At 46.1% G+C, this 20,938-nt stretch overlaps 3 protein-coding genes across 9 annotated transcripts in view; 2 read left to right on the top strand and 1 right to left on the bottom strand.

Annotated features, from left to right (window-relative positions):
• Positions 1-8: 8 nt before the first annotated feature.
• Positions 9-7,618, top strand: KCTD9 (potassium channel tetramerization domain containing 9). 6 transcript variants are annotated; one of them, XM_086865659.1, is made up of 12 exons: positions 9-259; positions 1,223-1,344; positions 1,953-1,996; positions 2,157-2,253; positions 2,442-2,500; positions 3,118-3,246; positions 3,680-3,747; positions 3,833-3,928; positions 4,530-4,679; positions 4,918-5,023; positions 5,235-5,368; positions 7,507-7,618. In XM_086865659.1, the coding sequence occupies exons 1-12, from the start codon at positions 212-214 to the stop codon at positions 7,546-7,548; spliced, it is 1,095 nt and encodes a 364-aa protein (XP_086721785.1). In that variant the 5' UTR covers positions 9-211; the 3' UTR covers positions 7,549-7,618. The 6 variants fall into 6 exon arrangements, with proteins under 6 accessions (XP_086721785.1, XP_086721782.1, XP_086721787.1 ...); XM_086865656.1 differs by having other exon boundaries at positions 5,562-7,618; XM_023940669.2 differs by having other exon boundaries at positions 195-476; positions 5,562-7,618.
• Positions 7,619-10,148: 2,530 nt separating this feature from the next.
• GNRH1 (gonadotropin releasing hormone 1) lies at positions 10,149-12,898 on the top strand. The gene is made up of 3 exons (XM_023940748.2): positions 10,149-10,305; positions 10,998-11,093; positions 12,719-12,898. The coding sequence occupies exons 1-3, from the start codon at positions 10,165-10,167 to the stop codon at positions 12,758-12,760; spliced, it is 279 nt and encodes a 92-aa protein (XP_023796516.2). The 5' UTR covers positions 10,149-10,164; the 3' UTR covers positions 12,761-12,898.
• A 272-nt stretch (positions 12,899-13,170) lies between these two features.
• The window catches only part of DOCK5 (dedicator of cytokinesis 5), a 73,167-nt gene continuing 65,399 nt past the window's right edge, over positions 13,171-20,938 (bottom strand). For both annotated transcript variants that reach the window (XM_086865203.1, XM_086865204.1), the window contains exons 51-52: positions 19,839-19,936; positions 13,171-17,163 (exon numbers count right to left, since the gene is read on the bottom strand). In XM_086865203.1, the coding sequence (XP_086721329.1) occupies positions 17,062-17,163; positions 19,839-19,936 (200 nt within the window). In that variant the 3' untranslated portion in view covers positions 13,171-17,061. The remainder of the gene's footprint in view (positions 17,164-19,838; positions 19,937-20,938) is intronic.

Genomic DNA, 20,938 nt, shown 5'->3' with positions numbered 1-20,938 from the left:
GCCCGCGCGCACGTGACGGGCAACAACCAATCAAAGAGCGTTTATGCAAATATAAACGCTCCTTCCGGTCACGATTGGCTGCCGCCCCGATTTTCCCCGCCTCCTCGCTGCCCACTGGGCGGGCACGCGGCGCCGCGCAACGCTGATTGGCCCTGGGGCCTGCCCGTCAGCGCCTGCCCCTTCCGGGTGTCGGCGCGGCGGCGGGCGCAGCATGAGGCGGGTGACGCTGTTCGTCAACGGCAGCGCCCGCAACGGGAAGGTGAGGCCGGGCCGGGTCCCGCTCCCCGCACCGCCCCGCACCGCTCCGCCCTTCCCACAGCCGCCCCGGCCAGCCCAGCCTGCGCCGCGCGGTGCCGGAGGGGCGCTGGGTCCCCCCTCGCTGCCTGGGGAAGGAATCGCCGGGGAATCGCGACAGACGGGATATGTCGGGAGTGGAGGCCCTTGGTGGCTTTAGGGAGTCGCGTCCGGCTGCCCGTGTGAGGCCCAGCTGTGGGATGAGGGCTCTGAGGGGAGACTGACCCTGCGTGGGGGTAACCTGAGAATAGTCGCATTTAATTGCTCAAAATCGTCTCAAGACCGATAATAGTGATTTTTAGGCCCAACCAGTGCTTGTCCAGCAGAGCAAAAGGCCTCGGGATGCATTTCCACTGAGAGTCGGTGATCTTGGTGTTTCCATCCACATTCTGAGTGTAGACGTTGACGTGACTGTGCTTTAAGGTGCAATTCTATTAATTCTGGCCATGATCCCGCTATTTCCACCCTGGCCTGGCGTGCAGGAGTTCATGTGACTGCATTTCAGCCTTGCACTTCTGCTAAATTTTGTCTGTGATCTTGATTTTCCCATCCACATCCTGAATGCAGACAGTTCATGTGCTTGTCCTTTAATCCTTGGTTTTATGGAGGGAAGTACATTTGGGAGAGGCTTGGAACAGAACAAGTAACAGTATTTCTTTAGAGAAAATAAATAACTGAATTATATTCTTACAGCACCAACAGTTATTCCCTTGCTGCTGTTGCAGTGAGTTTTGGTGGGAGCTGTGCGAAATCACCCTGGTTTTGTGTTCAGCAGCAAAATTGGTCTTTTCTCTTGTTTCTTGGTCAGGATCCAAATGGATTTTGTTCCTTCTAATAGCCCTGATAACTCTGAAGGGACAGGGATTTTGGAGCACAGTTTCAGGGGTTTGTTTTTATTCACAGCCTCCGCTCTTCTCTCCTCCCTCAGGTCGTGGCTGTGTATGGGACTCTCTCAGATTTGCTCTCTGTGGCCAGCAACAAGCTTGGGATAAAAGCCACCAGCGTCTACAATGGGAAAGGGGGGCTCATTGATGATATTGCTTTGATTAGGTGAGGATCAGCCAGGAAAAGGCAAAGCAAGGCTGTGGATTAAGAGACTAACCTGTTAATCCCCCTTAATCAATGCACAGTGCTTTCCCTAGAAACATTCCCAGCCAGGATGGCCAAAGGTCCTTTTGTGTCTTTTTAACTTCAAACCATTTATTGATTCAGAACTTGATACAAGCTGTGTTTGGGGCCTTTTTAGCTCCTCCAGGGCAATGTTTGTGCCATGAAATCCTCACTGTTCCAGTCAGTCCTGTAATGGGGGGGGGTGTGGGGTGTGTCTGTAAAGGAGACAAATTCTGTCACTGCTTTGGCTTCACAGAATAGTCCCAGACTGGGGAGAAAAGCAATTATTCTGTAAGGATTAATTGATTACACAAGTGGTCCCTACCTGGTACCTGGCTGCTGCAGATAAAATCTCTGGTGAAGTCAGTCCATTCCAATTCAGTAGAACCTGCAAAATACAGATAAAAATCAGATTCAGAATTTCCAGCTAATGGCCAGTGGTCATGATGTATCTGAAAGTAATCAGGAGAGGTTCCACTGTTGATTAGATGAACAATAAGTTATGATTAACCTTCTTTTTCTCTTCCCTCTGCCCCCTCCTGTCTCAGGGATGATGATGTTTTGTTTGTCTGTGAAGGGGAGCCCTTCATTGGTGAGTCTGTAATTCTTATATTTAACTTTCTATTTAATAGAGTTGATTTTGCTTTCATCTAAACTTAAGATTTTAGTTTGTGGTGTTTTCAGAAGATACCTCTTTGTAATTAAAGAATATTCACAATTTTTCCTGTAATTACTTTGTTTCTTCTCTGCAGATCCTCAGACTGATGGGAGAGCTCAGGAGGAGCTGACAGGGTCCCACACAGACTGGCTGACTCTCAATGTGGGAGGCAGATATTTCACCACCACCCGGTAAAAATGGTCTTCAAAACCTTCATTTCAGTAAAGCAAAAGACCTTAAAAAGTAACTTCCTGTGAAGGTCTTTGACCCCTGCAGCTTTCTCTGTATTTTGTATTTGCCACCACAGTTTTGCAAGAAATTAATTCTTAAACATTTACAGATGAAGGAAAAGTAAAGCTGGGCTGCTTTCTTTTTCTAGGAGCACTTTGGTTAACAAAGAACCTGACAGTATGTTGGCACACATGTTCAAAGACAAAGGTGAGTATATTGAGATAAATGTTACTATTTTTACGTGATAAATGAGCAAAGTAGGCAAAAGTCACTGTCAAGCTGAGGCTCTTGTTCATAAAGTAAAATATCTAAAGTGTATTAAATTACCAGAGCAGAACAGAGAATTATTTTTAATAACTTTATTTCTCTCTGTTTGTCATCTCAGCACCTAATGTAATCCTCACAAACTGCAAATACAGCTCCCATCCATTGTCAGTAGTTTGGGTCCTTTTTTTGTTTGCTTCTCTGATTTGAGGTTTTCATCTTGTTGCATCTTCCTCAGTTTTGTCAGCAGAACCAGTGAGCAAACTGTGCACAAGGCAGCCTTGGGGAGACAATCACACTAAAATTTCAGTGCTGCTTTTGTCCATGATTCTTTGTATGTGGTAAAAATTCAGTTACTCAGAGCAGGAACAAGTTCATTTTAAGCTGATCTTTTTCCCCCCACTCCTCTTTTCCTTCCTTCTCTCTCCAAACCGCCCTTCCAAGTGGAATGTTTGCTATTCCAGTCCCCTTTGGTAATAAAAAACTCTGAAAACTGAAGCAAATGCTCTCCTATTACTACATCAAAAGTAATTTTATATATATATATGTTGTGGAAACAGATGCTTGGGGGAATAAGCAAGATCCTAGAGGAGCTTTCCTCATTGACCGCAGTCCCGAGTATTTTGAGCCCATTTTGAACTATTTGCGTCACGGACAGCTCATTGTAAATGATGGCATTAATTTGCTAGGTAGGTATTACCTGTCTGACATCTCCTAAATTATTCCTCCTTGGAATTAAAGCTTTGCCCTCAGGTGCCCATGGTGAGGCCAGGGGGAGCTTTGTGTGCTCATCCCCGTGGTTGGGAGTTTTCCTTTTGGTGGATTGAGTCTCAGCAGTGCAGCTCCATGTGCTTGCTTTAACAAGGATAGGCTGGTTATTTCTCTTTGGAGCATTAAAAATCCATACTGGATTAATATCTGGAATTCTGGAGTTCATCTCTTTAACCTAATGCTGGTGTTGGAAATGTTGTGTCTTGAGTTGTTTTTCCTTTTAGCTGCAAGCAAACTCTCTCCCCAGTTACATCCAGTATAATGTGTGTGTGTTCTCCAGTAAGGGGAGAGAAGGGTGCTGCTCTCTAGATCAGCAGTTCCCTGGAATAACCAGCACTGCTTTGTTTGTAGGGGTTTTGGAAGAAGCCAGGTTTTTTGGGATCGACTCCCTCATTGAACACCTGGAAATCGCTATTAAGGTACCTTGCTGTCTGTAAGCCCTGGATGAACATCCTGCTCTCCCAGGGAATGTGTTACTCACTCCCTGCCTGCTCCTCTCCCCAGAACTCCCAGCCAGCTGAGGATCACTCTCCCATCTCTCGGAAGGAGTTTGTGCGATTCCTGCTGGCAACACCCACCAAATCCGAGCTGCGCTGTCAGGTGAGGGAGCTCAGCCTTTGTCTTTCCAGCAGAACTCCAGGAATTGCTTCCTAACACCAGATCCAACCCTGCCCTCTTGCACTTTAAAACCAGAGTTTAAGGAAATCCCCAAATCTCAAGAGCTTTGCAATTACATTTTATGGTGTTATGTAATAGAATGAATGCTCTTGTGAGTATATGTTCATCTAGAACCCTGGAATGGTTTGAGGTGGGAAGGGACCTTAAGGATAATCTTGTTCCAATCTCAGGGACACCTCCCACTGTCCCAGGATGCTCCAGCCTGGCCATGGATGCTTCCAGGGATGAGGCAGCCACAGCTGCTCTGGGAATTCCATCCCAGCCCCTCACCACCCTCACAGGGAGGAATTTCTTCCCCATATCTCATCAAAACCTGATCTCCAAATCCATTGCCCCTTGTCCTGGCACTCTCTGTCCATATAAAAAGTCTCTCCCATCTTTTTACCAGCCCCTTTAAGGTACTGGAAGTGTTTCAGTACATCTGTTTACACACAACTACCCAGACCTGTTTCTTTTAATTCTTCTATGTCCACCTCCCCTTTCCCTTCTGTGACCATTTTGGGGTGTTCACTGGCTTTTCCAGGGTCTGAATTTCAGCGGAGCTGACCTTTCCCGCCTGGATCTTCGCTACATCAACTTCAAGATGGCCAATCTGAGCCGCTGCAACCTGGCCCACGCCAACCTGTGCTGTGCCAACCTGGAGAGAGCTGACCTCTCTGGATCCGTGCTGGATGTAAGGATGCTGCAGCCTGGGCTGCCCTGCACTTGTCTCTAGAAACAGGAATTGGAACAAAAAAAAATCAGTTTCCCAATATTTTCTGTGATTGTTCTACTCGCAGTGCTTGCTCATAGTAACAGGGGGGTTGTGCTTTGGTGGGGGTTCAGTTGCAATTCTAGAATTTAAATCTGTGTTCTGCTGATTTTTGGTATTTATCTTCACACCCTCATGACTCACATCCTATCCCTGCCAGTGTGCAAACCTGCAGGGGGTGAAGATGTTGTGTTCCAACGCAGAGGGAGCATCCCTGAAAGGCTGCAACTTTGAAGATCCCTCAGGCATTAAAGCTAATTTGGAAGGTAAGTTTCTGCCTGTTAATTATTCCCTGGAAACAGCCCTGTGCCTGTACATTCATGTAGCAGAAGTTCACTGGCCTGCTTCTGCCAAATAATCATGAAATTCCCAATTCTGCCATGACCTCTCCCAGCTTCCCCAGCTCTTAGGAAGCATCACCTGGAGCTGCTGCGTGTCTGGGTTTCCCTCCCAGCCCTCGCTGTGGGTGTGTTGCAGGTGCCAACCTGAAGGGTGTGGACATGGAGGGCAGTCAGATGACAGGGATTAACCTCCGAGTGGCCACGCTGAAAAACGCCAAACTAAAGAACTGCAACCTCAGAGGAGCCACGCTGGCAGGGACTGACTTGGAGGTGAGTTAGCATTCATTTCCTGTACATATTATATATATATATATACGTATGTGTACAAAAAGATGGTAATTTAGGTGATTGCTGGCTTTTCTCCAGCTGCAAAGTTGAATTGGAGTTAAGGGAAACGGAGTTAAACTTTTGAACAGAGTTCTGTCTCTATTCAGTTAATATTAATTTTCCTTTCCCCCTTCAGAATTGTGATCTGTCAGGTTGTGACCTACAAGAAGCAAATTTGAGGGGATCTAATGTGAAAGGAGCCATCTTTGAGGAGATGCTGACACCCCTGCACATGTCCCAGAGTGTCAGATAGGGGCCAGAACATGCTGAAGAGGAAGAAATCCAACCATTCATTGTGACTTTCTTCACCTCCTCCCCTTCCTGAGTTAAAGTTCTGGTTATTAGCCACCTTACATTTGCAGTAGTGCCTAGGTAAACTTTTTGATCACTTTTGGGGAGGGGATTTTTGTTTTCAGAGGTACCAGCAGAGAGTTTGTACCTCTGTGAGCAGAGTGAGGAAGTGGGCTGGTGCTGAAACCAGAGAGTGTGGCCGGTTTTGGGGGGGAAAGGGTTCAATGGTTTCATTGTTTAGCATTGCCTCACTTTGGAATGCATTTTAATTTATAAAGCACAATATATGCAATTCTATTTATTAAATCTGTAGCTGCAATATGAATAGAAGATGTTACTCCTGTACAGTAGCAACCAAGTTGAGGTTTACAGGTGTATTTCCAGTCTGTGTCCATGCCAGGGGCGGCTCGATGTCCCCGGGGGTGCTCAGGTCTCTGCTGGGGTGGAAGCTGATGGGAACATCCCTGCTCAGAAATTGGATGTCTTTAATTAATCCTCTCCAAACCAGTGTGGAGATTCACTGTCAATCACAGCTGGTGAGAATAATCCTGCTTTCACATGTCCTGAGCACTCCAGGCTGGAGTTCCTCAGAGTTTTCACCCTTAGTGGTGAATACAGTGCAGAGAGGAAAGCACAGAGCTGTCACCAAAGCAGAGAGAGGGCAGAGGGGCCCCAGCTTGTTCTCCAGCCTCCCCTCATGCCCTCAGCAGGTGAATCTTTCCCTGTTTCCCCTCCATGTACTATGCAAAAACACTCCCTGAAAGCTCCCTGGGCATCATCCTTTTCCCAGCTGGATCTCCCTGTTCCGTTTGGGCTGCTTCAGGTGGCTGTAAAAGCATCTTGCCTGGGCCAGGTGCCCTCCTTGCCCTCCCACACCTGCTGGAAGCAACTGGAGCTGCTTATGGGGGGAGTTGTGCAGGGCAGAGGCCTCAGCACCCCTGGATGTGGACAAGGAGCTGCTTCCCTTGAGGATCCATGGAGTTCTCAGCTCATACCACCCTTATTTTACACACAATCAAAAAGCACATGAAGAAACTATACCAAAAAAATAAAAAAAATAAATGAAGAAAAGGTGCATCAAGAACTTACCTCAGATGCTTAAACCACCCCAAAGTTAAAACTAACCTTGAATTTAAGGAAATCAAGCTGTTACTGTAGAAATACAAAGGAGGAATAAGAACCAGTGGATGCCAGCTGGAGTCCCACAGGAGCTGGAGTTCCACAGTTCTTCAGGGGGTTGTCTCTCCCTTGCAGTGCAATTTCTGTCGTCTTGTAGTCTCAGTTGTTGTTACAAAAATGCTGCTTTGCCACCAGTCTGGGAGAGGCCGTGTCTTGGGGGAATTGCAGGATTCTCCCTCCTTTTCAAGTTCATTTGACTCAGGCAAGTGATGTGAACTTGCGAGGCTCAAAATCCCAGAGTCACGAGGTTCTGAATTGGGATTATTTCCTGCAGATCCCTCTGGATCAGGCTCTAGGACAACACAATATCCTTGGAGAAATGGCCTGTAGGTTCCAGGGAAATATTGCAGTGTGACTTTGGAGTCCTTTCTCCCACCTCATGGCTTTCAGTGGGAATGTTGTGTCTCTTGCAGTAGAAGAAGATTCCTAGGGCTAGAGAAACAAATGAATTATTTTTCTTTATCATATTTTGTAGCTGGCAGAAGTAAAACTATTGTATGGGAAAATATATATATATATATCTATTTTCATAATCACTGTGTATAAAATATCTTTGAACTTTCACTGAAGCACTATGGAATAATCACAGCATGTGGCACCATTTTTCGCAGCTGGATTTTAGGTACCTCTTTTGCCAGGACAGAGCTGTGTGAAGAGCCCTGTGCAGAATTTGCAGGTTCCAGCTAATTTAAGTTGCATTAATAAAAAGTGTGAAAGAGAAAAGTGGCTTGGTTGTTTTCATTTGAATAAAAAACTTAAATCTTACCTGGCTCGTGTGAGAAGAATTTTTTGGTTTAAAGCATAAAATACCTGCTGGAAAAACAATTGTGCTGTGGGGGTTCTGATCCATTAATTGGGAGAATTTGCATGGAATTGTTTTTGGTTTGTCATTCCTCTCCAAGACTCCTCACCCTTTTTGTGCCCACCTTTAATATTTGTTTAATAAAATAATGGGAGTCAGAATAATGAGAGAATCATGGAATATCCTGAGCTGGAAGGGACCCATAAAAGTCCAATTCCTGTGGATGCACCAGAAACCTGTGGAGAAAAAGTTGTTCAGGGCAGACTCATCAGAGCCAGGGTAAATGGTAGATAACAAAGTGCAATTATTAGGCAAAGTTCTCTTTAAATGTCCAAACCAAATCTGCTTTTACCTCTAAATCTCATTTTTGCAAGGCTGAGCAGGGGAGGAAGGAGGCTCCAAACGGGAGAATTCCTGGGTGAATCCACACGAACAAGAACATTTCTCCCCCTGACCCCAACTGATTTCTCAGCTTGACCACCTGAGCTGAGCTCAGTGCTGGCTGCCCCTGCAGGAGTGGGAGGAGCACGGGGGCAGGAAGAATGACTCTACTAAGAGTCACCAAATCCTCCCTGAATTATTTACTTATTAAATCACTTTAATCCATTAAAGCTTCGAGAGGTCATGGGAGCCAGAGCAGGGGAAGTTTGGAGAGCAGGGAACACGAGACATTATCAGGTGGCACAGAACAGCTCACAGCAAGGCAGAGGAGCTGCCAGGTGGGGAAAAATCTGATTTCTGCAGTCAAAATTACTGAACTGAACTCCTGCATGCAAATAAATCTTTATAAACCTGCAGTGTTCAGTATTCCGTCTCGAGACTGAAAAACGGGGAATCATGGAATGGTTTGGGTTGGAAGAGGCCTTAAGGATCATTTCCCTCAGTTCCACCCCCAGGGACCCTTACCACTGTCCTGGGCTGCTCTAGCCTGGCCTTGGGCACTTCCCCAGATCCAGAGGCAGCCACAGCTCCTCTGGGAATTCCATCCTAGCCCCTCCCAGTGAAGGAATTTGTCCTAATAAAACCCAAATTATATATTTCTTCCTAACCTAAACCTCCTTTCTTGTCAATTTAAACCCATTCCCCCTTGTCCCTGTCACTCCAGACCCTTCTAAAAAGCATTTTGGGATCCTATTCACACCAGAGATTCCATCATGCCAACAAAGTTCATTTACAGTCACAGACCCATCCAGTTTAATCCCACCTGGCATTTCACAGAGCAAAGAACACCAAGGCAGCTGAATTTAAATATTAAGGAGGAGGATTTCAAACTGCTCTGGGCACTTGAGCAACCACAGGCTCCATTTGAGCACCAAGGATTTGTTTCCTTCATAAATGAAGATGGGCATGAGGGGTTGCCTGGATCGTGGAGTCTCCATCCTTGGAAGTGCCCAAGGCCAGGTTGGAAGGGGCTTGGAGCACCCTGGGGTAGGGGAAGGTGTCCCTGCACATCACAGGTGTGGAAATAGATGAATTTAGTGTCTTTTCCAACCCAAAATATTCCAGGATTCTTAAAGAGCTCAATTCCTCACCCATTTCACACCCTCAACAAATTCAAACTCACCCAAGAACTTTCACTAAAGGAGCCAGAAGTCAGTGACAGAAAAGCTCCTGTGATTCCCAGCAGGACCAGCTGGATCCCAGTGTGGGATTTATAACCTCTTAAAAGCAAGGCTGTTACTTTTATGGCTCTTAGAGAAAGGAGCTGAATTTAATTGCTGCACAGGGGTGTTCCAATTATGGGCTTTGCTTGTGCTGCATGACAGCCACTGTAACACCAAAATTGCAGCCTGGGAGGGAGAAGTGGGAAAAATCTGCTGGGAGAGGTGGCACTGGGGTGCTTGGATATAAAAAGGGAGGTGAGAGCACATTGACAGACATTTTCCAGAGCAGAAGAGCTCCTGGAGTTTACTCCTCAACCTCTCTCAGGCAGCAGGTAATGTGCTGGAATAGCATCACACACTCCCTTTTTATTTATCCAGTGCTTGCAGATGCTCCTCTTAAAAAGAAAAAAATTAGATTAGGAGAGACTGCAAAGGGCAGTTTTTAAGGAGCAGGGACATCAGAGCAGGAACCAGCTGAACACATCTGCCAAACACCACCAGGGAATGCAACCTTTGAGGTCCACACATGCCAGGAACTCAGAAATCCTAATTTAGATCTTCAGCCAAATTTTTCAGATGTCCAATCTCTTTCAAGTGAGCTAATCCACACTTCTGGAGAGGCTGCAAATCCAGATGGGGCTCCTGCCCAGGAGGTGCAGATCAGAACAGGAGCAGGCACAGGGTGGGATTTTTGGGGTGTCTGTGCAGGGCCAGGAGCTGGAATTCCACAACTCTTGTGAGTCCCTTCCAGCACATTCCACCATTCTGCGACCGAAAAATGCCTCATTTCCGTCCCTCTCCAAGGTCCAAATGGAGCTGCCGTGCCTTTGTGAGCAGACAGGTGCTTTTTTGTCTCTGCCAGGATGGAGAAGGCCAGGAGGATGGTGGCCAGCGTCCTGCTGTGTGTGCTGGCCGTGGGGCTGTGCCTGGCGCAGCACTGGTCCTACGGCCTCCAGCCAGGGGGCAAGAGGAGCGCCCAGGTCCTGCTGGGACCATTCCAGGAGGTGGGTCCTGGGCTGGGAAACAACCCTGGCCTGCAAAAACGCAGCCAAAAAGGCGACAAAAGCTTCCCTCCACACCTGTCCCTGTGTCTGTCCCCCAGGTCTGGGGATAAACGCTTTGTTTGAAGTAGGGTTTGGGAAATAAGGGCTGAGGTGATATTTGTGATATCAGCCTGGCACAAAGAACAGCACATTGTAGCTCTGTTGTGTGGAGAAAAAATAATATATATATATTTTCATAATCACTGTGTATAAAATCTCTTTGAACGTTCACTGAAGCACTGTGGAATAATTTGGGCAGCCAGCTCCAGGGGAAAGATGGAGGTCTGAGGTCCAGGTAAAATCTGATTCCATCCTCTCCCTAAATTCCAGTGTTCTGTTGGGTTATTTTATGACAACTCCTCCAGTTCCCTTAAAATTATGGCAATTTGCTTGTGGTGGATGCTCAGCAATTAAATGACAAAGCACTTGTGGAAGGTTCTGTCCACCGGTGGTTTTCCCCTCCTTTCCAATCTGTACTTCATGTCTGCCTCCTCCTCATTCCAGCATCCTGGAGTTCCTGAGGAAAAGGTGAATTTCAGCAGCGTAGTGGAACAGTTTCACTTCCAATTGTACCTGGGGTAGAACTGTTTTTGGCAGAAAAATCTCCTTTTCTACAGCTAGTATCACCTCCTTGTGTCACTTTTCCAATCCAGATTGCAAATGAAATGGAAAAATTAGAGGAGGTGCAGCAGAGTGAGTGCCCAGGCTCGCAGCAGAATCCCAGGATCAGGGATCTCAAGGAAGCCATGGTGAGTAATGTGGTTTTTCTGTCATCACTATGGGAAAATTTAAAGAAAATACATGAGGGGAGGGAGAAAAGGGTGGTGGAGGAGGAAGAGGAAGTAAAGTTTAGCTCACATGAGGAAGGATGAAAAAAAATCTCTGTCCTTATTATGGAATCTCAGGTCAGTTTGGGTTGGAAGGGCCCTAAAATTCACCTTGTCCCATGGGCAGGGACAGCTCCCGCTGGACCAAAATTACCTGCACAGGTCCCTCATTGTCACCTGCTCCATTCCCAAATCCCTCCCTGGATACTCCCTGCTGCTGTCCCAGAGCTGTCCCTGCTGTCCCAGAGCTGTCCCTGTTGTCCCAGAGCTGTCCCAGAGCTGTCCCTGCTGTCCCAGAGCTGTCCCTGCTGTCCCAGAGCTGTCCCTGCTGCCCCAAAGCTGTCCCTGCTGTCCCAGAGCTGTCCCTGCTGCCCCAAAGCTGTCCCTGCTGCCCCAAAGCTGTCCCCAGTGCCCAAAGCTGTCCCTACTGTCCCAGAGCTGTCCCAGAGCTGTTCCAGGGCACTCCCTGGGCTGTCACAGAACTGTCCCTGCTGTCCCAGAGCTGTCCCAGGTTTCAGGATGCAGGAGCAGCCAGATGGAAGCTGCTGCTCCCAAGGTCCCAGACTGGGAAATTTCCAGCAGCTGCTGCAGAGCAGCGACAGCACAAACCTCCCGTCTGCCTTCCCTGACAAACAGGGAGCCCTCTCAGGCAGAAATGGCTTTTTCATTAACCCAGCAACACCTCCATGGCCAGATGGCCACCCCTTCCCAGGCAGTGTCCCTGGGCCATCCCAAAAGCTCAGCCTCTGCTTCCAATTTGAAGCCAAACCCCAAAGCTCTGAGTGCTTGAAAGCCTCTCCAGCCTCTCACCGAGGAGCCAGGCCTAGAAAAGGCTCATAAAATCAGGAACAGTCATGCAGAGCCCAAATTCCACTGGATTTTCATGCAGAAACTACGTAAATAAATATGGTTTGAGCTCATCTTTAATCCTATTTGTACTGAGCATGTATTGGAATCATGGCCCATGGCTGCCAGCAGCATTAATCTACTGTATTTAAGTATTTTTTTCACTGCAAGAGATGAAGTTAGGCACGAAAACACACTGGAATAATTACCAGGATATTTGAAATGAGTCCTTTCTGGCTCGCTGAGGGAAACTTGGCCTGTCTTTGTGCAGCTAAAAGGACCAAACCCCACCAGACCCTGAGGTTTGCTCTGGAACTTCTCATTTCTTGCTGCTCCGTAGCACTGAAAAGAAGGAAGCTTATTCCACACCCAGCTTTTCCAGCCTAACAAATTCCTGGAGCTGCTACAGGAATATTAAACAGGGAAAGAAAGGGGAGGGGATGGAAATGTTCCACCCCATGGAAAAACTCCAATTATCATCATTTCCTGGGGAAGGTGGGAAGGAGCACAAAAATCCCCCTCACTGAGGGGCTTCAGGGAATGAACCCCCAGATACTCACCCGGTTCTTTTCCATCCAAAGCACCCCAGGCCTTCAACTCTGTGGTGTTTTAGCAAAACAAAAAAACAAAACCAAACCCAAAAACCCCATCCTCAAAGTCATTTCTGCTCTTTAAACCCAGAATTTGGTGTGTGGTTACAGGAGAGGCTGATGGAGGGAGAAGGCAGAAGAAAGAAGGTTTAAAAGTCAAATGGAGCCACAGAGCCAGAGTGAGGTTCCAAAACTTTGTAAACATAAATTCCTCCTCAAATGCTCAATATGTGAATAAATACCCTGAAATTGCATTAAATATGTTAAATAAATTAAATAAATTGCATTAAAATAGTGGAAAATTGTGGTGTAGATTATTGATTTATGTAAAAGAGAACATATCCCAGTCCAGAGTGGGAGCAGCAGAGCAGGGTCTGCTTTGAGTCCTGCAGGGAAAGTTTGGATGTGACAACTTTTGTTTCATGTGTCCAGACAAAACTGTGGCCTCTTCTCACTCCTCTCTGGGTAAAACAGCAAGGAAATTTGGATAAAAGGATACATTTACTTTTGGAATTAACTCCCCTCTCCATCAGGGGTCCATGGAAGAAAGACTTTTACTACCCTTTTTTCTGGTTCAGTCATGAAAACTACATTTATTTTAAAAATGTATTTACAAACTTTACAACAGTCATTACATTTAAAAACCCCATGAAAATTTGTACACCTTGCTTTACAGATTTAGTGAATCATGTGGCATTTACCCAGAGAGCTGCAGTCCCTTCCCAAAGCTCCTGCTCTCTCCAGAGCCACCTTAAAACTGTATTTTTTACCAATTAAGTTGCAAAGGACTGGAAAAAAACCACAAACACCATATTTGCAGTCTGCAAAAGTGAGTTTGCAATGAAACCACCAACCTAGGATATCCCAGAACACACAAAAACGCCTCCCACAACATCTAAATCCTCCTGAATTCACCACAAACATGGCTCAGGGTTTCGAGTGATTAAATCTGTGCAATACCACAGTGAGAAAAATTGATCAAATATACATTTGATTAAGTGAGGGGCTTCCACCTCTGCCTAAAAATTCAAATCAGCACCACGTGGACCTGAAAAACAGGTTAAGGTGTGAACCTCCTTTGAGTAACCTCTGGAGTGCCCAAACTGTGCTAAAGGTGCTTGAATTAATGTTCAGAGAGAAGAATCAGGTGAACCTCGTGCTTTTGAACAGCCATAAAATCACATTATTTGGTTATTTTTCCTCCCTGCTGTAGTCTTTGGAAAAGCTCACCCTGGTCCACCAGAGGATTTGGTCTGCAACAGTAAAAATAAGGTCAAGTTTTTAAATTAAAAATAAAAATAATTAAAAGAAGGTTACAGAAGCAGGTCAGGAATGTTTTTGCTATATTAAAAAAATAATTAAATTACAGATTTAAAGTTATTATTTCCATTTACAATGATAAAAATAAATAAGGAGAGGGAAATCTGGGGAGTTGTCACTGCAAGTCCAACTCAGTGTGAACCTGGAGCCAACACTGGGCTGGGAGGGGGGAATTTTCTGGGATGCAGTTCCCAAAAAACCTCTGCACATCCATGCTGGAGTTGTGTGCCACTGCAGATCACAGAGCTGCTCTCCCTGGAATCTGTGTCCTTTCCTAATCCAATAATCCACTGAAAGGCAAAGCTGCTGCTCCCCTCTTCCCCTGATGTGGATTAGAGCCTGTCACATTTTTAAAGGAATTTATCACAGCATGACAAATTTTAATTAAAAGCTCCAGAAAACAAGTGTTGAGCACATTTCTCCAAAGGAGAAAAACTGAAATCCTCAAAGACTTAAAATTTCACAGCAGCTTTGAACAGCTTGGCTCTGAAATATGATTAGGTTTTGTCTCTTCTGCAGAGTGGATGTTTTAACTTTGAGAGTTTATTCAAAATCATAAATCAGGTAGAAATTGCTGTAATTTGTGGTGTGCAGAGATCATCGTTATGGACTCCTATTCCCATTTTTAACCCTCCAGTTTAAAGCACATTAGAGGCATTTCCTAAAGCACTTAATTAATCTGAAGAGATGATCCTCATTTAAAAAAAAAACAAGGAAGAGACACCTTAAATTGTCTCTGAAAATTAAATCTCACAACTCAAGTCAGGCAGGTTCCCAAGCAAAGAGCAACCACTTTAAAAAATCAGGGTTCTGGTGGGATTTCTCCTAAGAGTGGGCACTTAATTCCACTTATTTAAAATCAGTTGAATGCCTGGCTCTTCCTCACAGTTAAATGCACAATTATTCCTTTAAAAATCTGACATGATCATCCTGGATGATTTTTTTTCCTTAAAATTGACCCAAAGCCCTGAATCCTTTGGGCACAGAACAGAAATTCCACCTTGTACCTCTGAGCCAGTGATGCCAGCTTTTATCAGGTAGGTACAAGAACTGGACACCAGTTTGGGGACACTGCCAAAGGGAGGAGGAGTGGACAAGTTTACAAACTCTAGAATAAAAATATAAATAAAGGTGAGAAGGGGGGAAAAAAAAAAAATTAACCAAATTTAGAGCCCTTTCTGGCAAATTTGTCAGTGAAAATGCCCAAAATGTCCTGGGAAGGGAAAACTTGAACTCTTTAGCATCAGCTGCTGCCTCTGATTCCAAGTCAGAGGAGAAACCTGAACTTGTGAGCAGCAAACCAAGGACAACTTTAAGGTGAGAGAAGCGATTTCCAGGCAGAGCAGAGCTGAAGGTGACAACTGTTCTCACCCATGGCAGGAGAATTAACCACAGAGGTGCCGAGGATTCTGTTTGGAATCTGCAAAAAACGCAGCCAGAGCCAAATCTGCTGAGTAAAAGAGTAAAAAGCTGGTTAAAAATCAGCTGAAAAATTCTTCCCAGGGTCAGAGCTCCTCCTGTCAGTGTTTTGTGCATGGAGTGGTTCCCTTCTCCAGGAAAAACCTGGATGCACAAGGTACCTCAACGTGTTAAGGTTGTTAAAGCCAAAGAAAAAGGCTGGGAAAGAGGATTCCAAAGTGACTTAGAAGCGAAACACCCGAACCTGACAGCTCAGTGTGTTTGCCTACACCTGGGACCCCTCCTGTGCTCCTGATTCACGCAGGGAGTTAAACCCAACCTGCCCTGAAAGCACCGAGCAACGGCAGCAGATTCAGAGTGGGGAAAAGCACTGAATTAACAACATTCTGAATTAACAATCGGTGCTGTTGAGATGTGCTTCAGTCAGCTCAGACCACATCCTGTTGTTCTGCCCAGAGTTCTCAGCCCAGACAAGAAGTTGGATGTCAGAGGAGGCCGGGCTCGGGAGGCCGCGGTGATAGCGCCAGGGAGGGCGGGCAGAAAACACCAAGACAAGAAAACCCAGTGGCTTTCAAGTCAAGCAGTGTCTGTGCCCAAGAACACAACGAGGAGCTGACATGTCCTGCAAAGCCCCAGAGAGGGGGAAAACCTGGCCAGGGTGTCCAGGAAGATTCCCAAGATTTCCCCTGAGAAGCAGCAGGCCGGAGACAGCTGGAAGTGCAGGCAGCAGCGAGGCTGGGGATGGATGGGATGTGACTGCAGTGCCACCTCCAGAGGAGCTCCAAGCCGGAGGTTTGGGAATCTGGGATGATTCTGGGATGAGGACAATCTGCTCACAGAGCTGGGCAGCAGCACAGCAGCTCCTGCAGTCACACTGACGTCAAAAGAATTGGGAAGAACGAAAGGAAATGACAACTTCGGTCTGAACAAAACCCTCCTGGGGGTGGTTTTTGTCGGGTTGGGTTTTGTTTGGTTTGGTTTTCCTTTGCTGAGGGAACTTTTCATTTGGTTTAACAAACTTTGGTTTTTCAGTAAGGTCAGAAACCCATTTCAGTCAGGGGAGAACAATAATGGCCTGGGAACCCCCCGCCCAACAATAATTGCCATTCCTGCTGTGAGCAACACCCTCAGCAGGGTTTTAGTGGCTCTTCCCAACTCCTACAAGATAAACAGAAACAAAATGACAGAATTAACAAACAAAATTATTTCCTGCAAGACAAAACAAAATCTTCATCAAGATTGATGATAAATAATAAACAGGCCACAAGCTGTTTATGGGTCTCATACCAGTCCAGCCCTGGCAAAAGTGCAACTTCTGTCACCTCAAACATTCCCAGGAGTGATTTCTTCCACGTTAAAAAGCACAAAATGAGATCAAGCCAAGCACAAGCTGAGCAGAGACCCTGACCTAGTCAGGAAACTCCCAGGAAACCACCAGTGAGATGTCCCCCAGGATTCCCAGTTACACTGGGAAGGAGCTGCTGGGATTGCAGAAACTCGGGATAGACAAGACCAGGAGAGAGAATTCCAGCAGGAAGACATCTGGATTAATGTGTCAGCACTGCACAGGCAAACAGAGGGGAGGGAATCCAGTGCCAACACGTCCTTGGTGGCATTTCCCAGGAAAACTCCAGGTGGAATGGCAGGGGAGATCAGCAGGCTGGCTGGAAATGAAGCAACTGCTGCTTGCTGGGCGTTGCTGTGACCCCAAATCCTCACTGCAGCCCCTGCTCCGAGGACACCACGCTGGATTTCCTGGTTTTTGGGGGTGGAGGGGGAGGTTTGGCCTCACGTCTGCTGGGCAGCGGTGGAGCAACCTGAGGAGGTGGAAACACAAAGAAATAAAGCACTACTGGCAAGTGGAAGCAGTTCTGCTTCCCCAAATGAGAAACCCAAAAGGTCCCAATGGTTCTTTTGGGAGCAAACCCTGGAGCTTGGCCTCAGCTCCACGTGGCAGGGCCAAGCAAGGACAGATCCTCAGCAGGAAACAGAAGCTGAAATGTTTTAGCTGCTCAAGTATGCCTGGGACAGATTTTAATTGCTCCCAAGCTGCAGCCCAACTTCAGCTTTTATCTCTCCTTTTGGTGATCAGTGAAATGGGCAGCAAAGCCATTTTCTTCCAGGGTTCAAAATTCAGTTTTTTTCCTGCTGCTGGCTGGATGGGCTGCACCAAAAGGATGCAAAATGTTCAAATCAGAATGGCAAAGCACCCTTAAATGGGAGCAAGGGCAGCTCTGATTAAACAAGCCACATCCGGCCTGCCTGCCAAGGGCTTGGAGTGTGTTTCTTGTTCTTGCAGAAAGCTGCACTAAAGGGGGGCTTTTTCAAATTGTCTCTGCCTGTTTGAAGGGGCATCCTATAAATAAATGAGATGGGAAAGGCCAGGAGAGTGAGGAGCTTGTGTGGTTCATCACTCCTCAGCCAAAACTCAAGTCTCAGGGTCCCCTTCTCAGGCAAAACTCAACATTTCAGCACAGTTTTAACCAAAGGAAGACAGACCCAACTTTACAAGAGCAAAGCAACAAAACCCTTCAGAAAAATCCTTCCCAATCTCCCTCTACAACCCTGTGAATCCTTTCCCTCTGGCTGCCAGCCAAGGGGGATGCTGCAGGCCAGGACATGGCAGTAATTAGCTTCCTTACAAGGCTCAAGGGAATGCGGCTCTTTGATTCATCCTCTTGATCCAGTGACTCCCAGAGCATCCCTGGAGCTGGGATGTCCCTGCTGGGCACAGCACCACAGCACTCACAGGCACTTCCAGCCAAATGAAGGGCAAAGAAGAAAAACTTCCTCCCCCTCCTGTGTTTCAAGGCTTTATTCCAGTGTCACAACACAGAATTAAGTGCTGAGCTGTTTTCTTGTCTGCCCCTGCTGCTGAAATTGTTAAGTGTGATCACTTCTTTATGGCCAAATCCCAGTTTATCTCAGACACTCCCAAATGCTCTCTGTAAACTGGACTGGGAGAGACATCCCTCGCTTTCAATGGCAAAAGGTAATTCCTGATGGGTTTTGGGAAGGCACCATCCCTCTCACAGTCACAGAAGGATCCTTTCTTTGCTCCCCCCAGTATGGAATTATGGAATTAGTCTGGCATCACCAGCATCTTCGTGTCAGGTGAAACGATTCTGACTCAGTGTTTGCATGTCAGGGATTCCAGACAGCCTGGAGACACCAAGGTGTAACAGAAACATCAGTGATGCAGCACTGAAAAAGGGGAAATTTGGTGTTCCTACAGGCAAATCACTCTGGAATTGAGGCAAAGGGCAGGATTTAAATACAGGCTTTTGAAAATCGCTAATGGCTTGAAAAATCAGATTCTGCCCAGCTGAGCTTAGGAGACATTGGAGACCTCTGAAAATGGTGATTTTTTTTCCCCCCCACTTCTTTTTCAGCCCAAATCATTGCACTATTTTAGGCTGATTGTGTTTGTGAAACTTTTGCTGTTGGTGTGTTTTCTGTATCTCTTCCCACCCCCACCCCCCACCTTTTTCCTGACCAAGGACAACATAATTCCCACTTGGAAAAATCAAATAATAAAGGCACTGCACTGCCTTCTCCCGAAGCAAAAAAAAAAGCCCCTTTTTTGCCTTCTTTCGTGGTTTCAGGGAGCGAAGCAGTGAAATGATGAGACAGGTTTCAAGCAGCACCACTCTAAGAGCAGCTTGAAAAATTCCACTGGTGCCTCCTGCTCCAAAGCTGCTCTCCAAAAACCTGTTGGAGTCTGAGACAGAAGTGTCTGCCCTTGTTTCTGATGCTTAGCTCTGAGATCCAGAAAAACACTGAATTTCATATAACATGAAATTTATAAGCACGTTTTCATGGTGATACATGAAAACAGCTGTTGAAGTTAGATAGAAAAAGCTAAAAATGTAAGTGTATAGATTAGAGAGTTTCTTAAGTCACTGGGTGAAAAAGTTAGAGTTTAAAACAATTTAGAAATCAGAAGGCAAGATGGAGGATTTAGACTGTTTTTCTTTTCCTTCTTCTAGAGGTTTTTGGGTAATAGTAGGTGATTGGATAGAAAATGCCACGATGCAGCACACAGGTCATTGGGTCATTAAGAAAAATAATATACGTGTCTATAGTTGATTGGATAAGAATAAAGAAAAAAGAACTGTGTAGTTCAGGGCCATTTTGCATCTTCAAAGGCCAAAGTGAGCCACAAGGCCATTCTGTACCATCAGAAAGAAATGTGCCAGGTTGCAGTGAATTGAACTTGTGCAGAAAGTCTGGAGAGACCTGCCAAGTTTCGTGATAACATCCTAATAAACACAAGAAACAAAATCCTGACAGGCTTTGAAGTTTTTGTCCTGACCCAGAGAACTGTGATAAGTGGGACTCCCCATAAGGGAGTAACCCCAAGGAGCTCAGCTCAGAGAAGCTGACAAATCCAGGAGTGAAAAATACAAAAAAAGTGCAGCAGAATCGAGAAAGAAAAAAGAAACAAAAAAGAATTTTTAAAAAGTTACACCATCAGCTCCCATTTCCTCACCTCCACCGAGTTCCTGGGGGTGCTGCTCTCGTAGGGTTTGCTTTTGGGTGGAGGGGGGGGTGGCGTGGCCAACCCATCAGCCTGCAAGGAGGGGAAGCCTGGAAACAACAGTGAGAGAAGAAACAACAAAAAATAAGGGAAAAAATAAGAATAAATAAGGAAAAACAAAACAAAACAAATAAAGGTGGGAAAGGGACAGGAAATGGGACTGCACACAGCTCTTAAGGGAGGTTCATTAAATATCCTGTTCTTTCCAGCTGGGAGCAGGTCCCTGCCCAGATGTGCTGGGTCCCAGCTGAACCCCCCCAAGTTCCCAGTGCCCTGAGGAGTTTCCCCTTCCCCAAATGGCTCTGAGCTGCCCCCAAGAGCAGAAACTGCGTCCATCAGCACACCTGGTGTGTTCTGGGGCTCCCCTCAGACCTCACTCTGATTTTAACCCCAGCTATGGAGGAGATAGAACCCAAACTGCAGAAGGATTCCAGCAATCAAACCCCTTGCTAAGGAGAAGAGAGGTTTCACTTTCCTTTTGCAGATCTTTCTTCACAGAGCTCCTAAATTCATTTCTGGTTGTCTCCCCAGCTCATCCCCTGCCCTGGTATTTTTTTGGTTTTATCCTCTCACAACAATTTTTATGCTGGTTTAGATCATTCTCTGCACTGGACTCTGACTTAATACCCACAGAAAGACAGCCAGGTCCTACCCAGGAACTTCTGTTCCTTTCAGAAAAGAGCAGCAGGCTGAGAAATGCAGCAGTCAGGGAGTTCTAGGGGTGGAACTGCCCAGGGAATCTTATTTTTACCTTAAAGCACACTTAAACATTGCTGCAGAATCAACTACAGAACTTCCTGAAGGAAAAAAGACCCTTCCCCCCCACCCCCTTCTTTTCCAGGATCAGATTATTGCGCTGTTTTACATTCAGCCTGTTTTTGTAACCTCTGAAATGATTCATTTTGTTAATTCTTGAATTTCAAATCTTGAATTCCATCTCCTTCAGGTGGAACATTTACAGCTGAGTGTCCCAGTAAGCTCTCCTAGAACTCTCTGCCATGTGATGGGAGTTGTTGCTCATTAGTTAACAGAACCCCCAGGACTTGCATTGA

Source organism: Cyanistes caeruleus, chromosome 29 (assembly GCF_971803275.1).
Source record: "Cyanistes caeruleus chromosome 29, bCyaCae1.hap1.1, whole genome shotgun sequence".
Classification (NCBI taxonomy): Eukaryota; Metazoa; Chordata; class Aves; order Passeriformes; family Paridae; genus Cyanistes; species Cyanistes caeruleus.
The sequence above is the reverse complement of the archived record's forward strand: the minus strand, read 5'-3'. Positions and strand labels throughout refer to the sequence as shown.

Bases quoted from the DNA above. Each gene is read 5' to 3' on its own strand.
- GNRH1 (XM_023940748.2), top strand. From the start codon at position 10,165: ATGGAGAAGGCCAGGAGGATGGTGGCCAGCGTCCTGCTGTGTGTGCTG. The intron at 10,306-10,997 runs GTGGGTCCTGGG...TTTCCAATCCAG, and splicing joins TGCTGGGACCATTCCAGGAG to ATTGCAAATGAAATGGAAAA. The intron at 11,094-12,718 runs GTGAGTAATGTG...GTGTGGTTACAG, and splicing joins GGGATCTCAAGGAAGCCATG to GAGAGGCTGATGGAGGGAGA.
- KCTD9 (XM_023940669.2), top strand. From the start codon at position 423: ATGTCGGGAGTGGAGGCCCTTGGTGGCTTTAGGGAGTCGCGTCCGGCT. The intron at 3,247-3,679 runs GTAGGTATTACC...CTTTGTTTGTAG, and splicing joins TGATGGCATTAATTTGCTAG to GGGTTTTGGAAGAAGCCAGG. The intron at 3,748-3,832 runs GTACCTTGCTGT...TCCTCTCCCCAG, and splicing joins ACCTGGAAATCGCTATTAAG to AACTCCCAGCCAGCTGAGGA.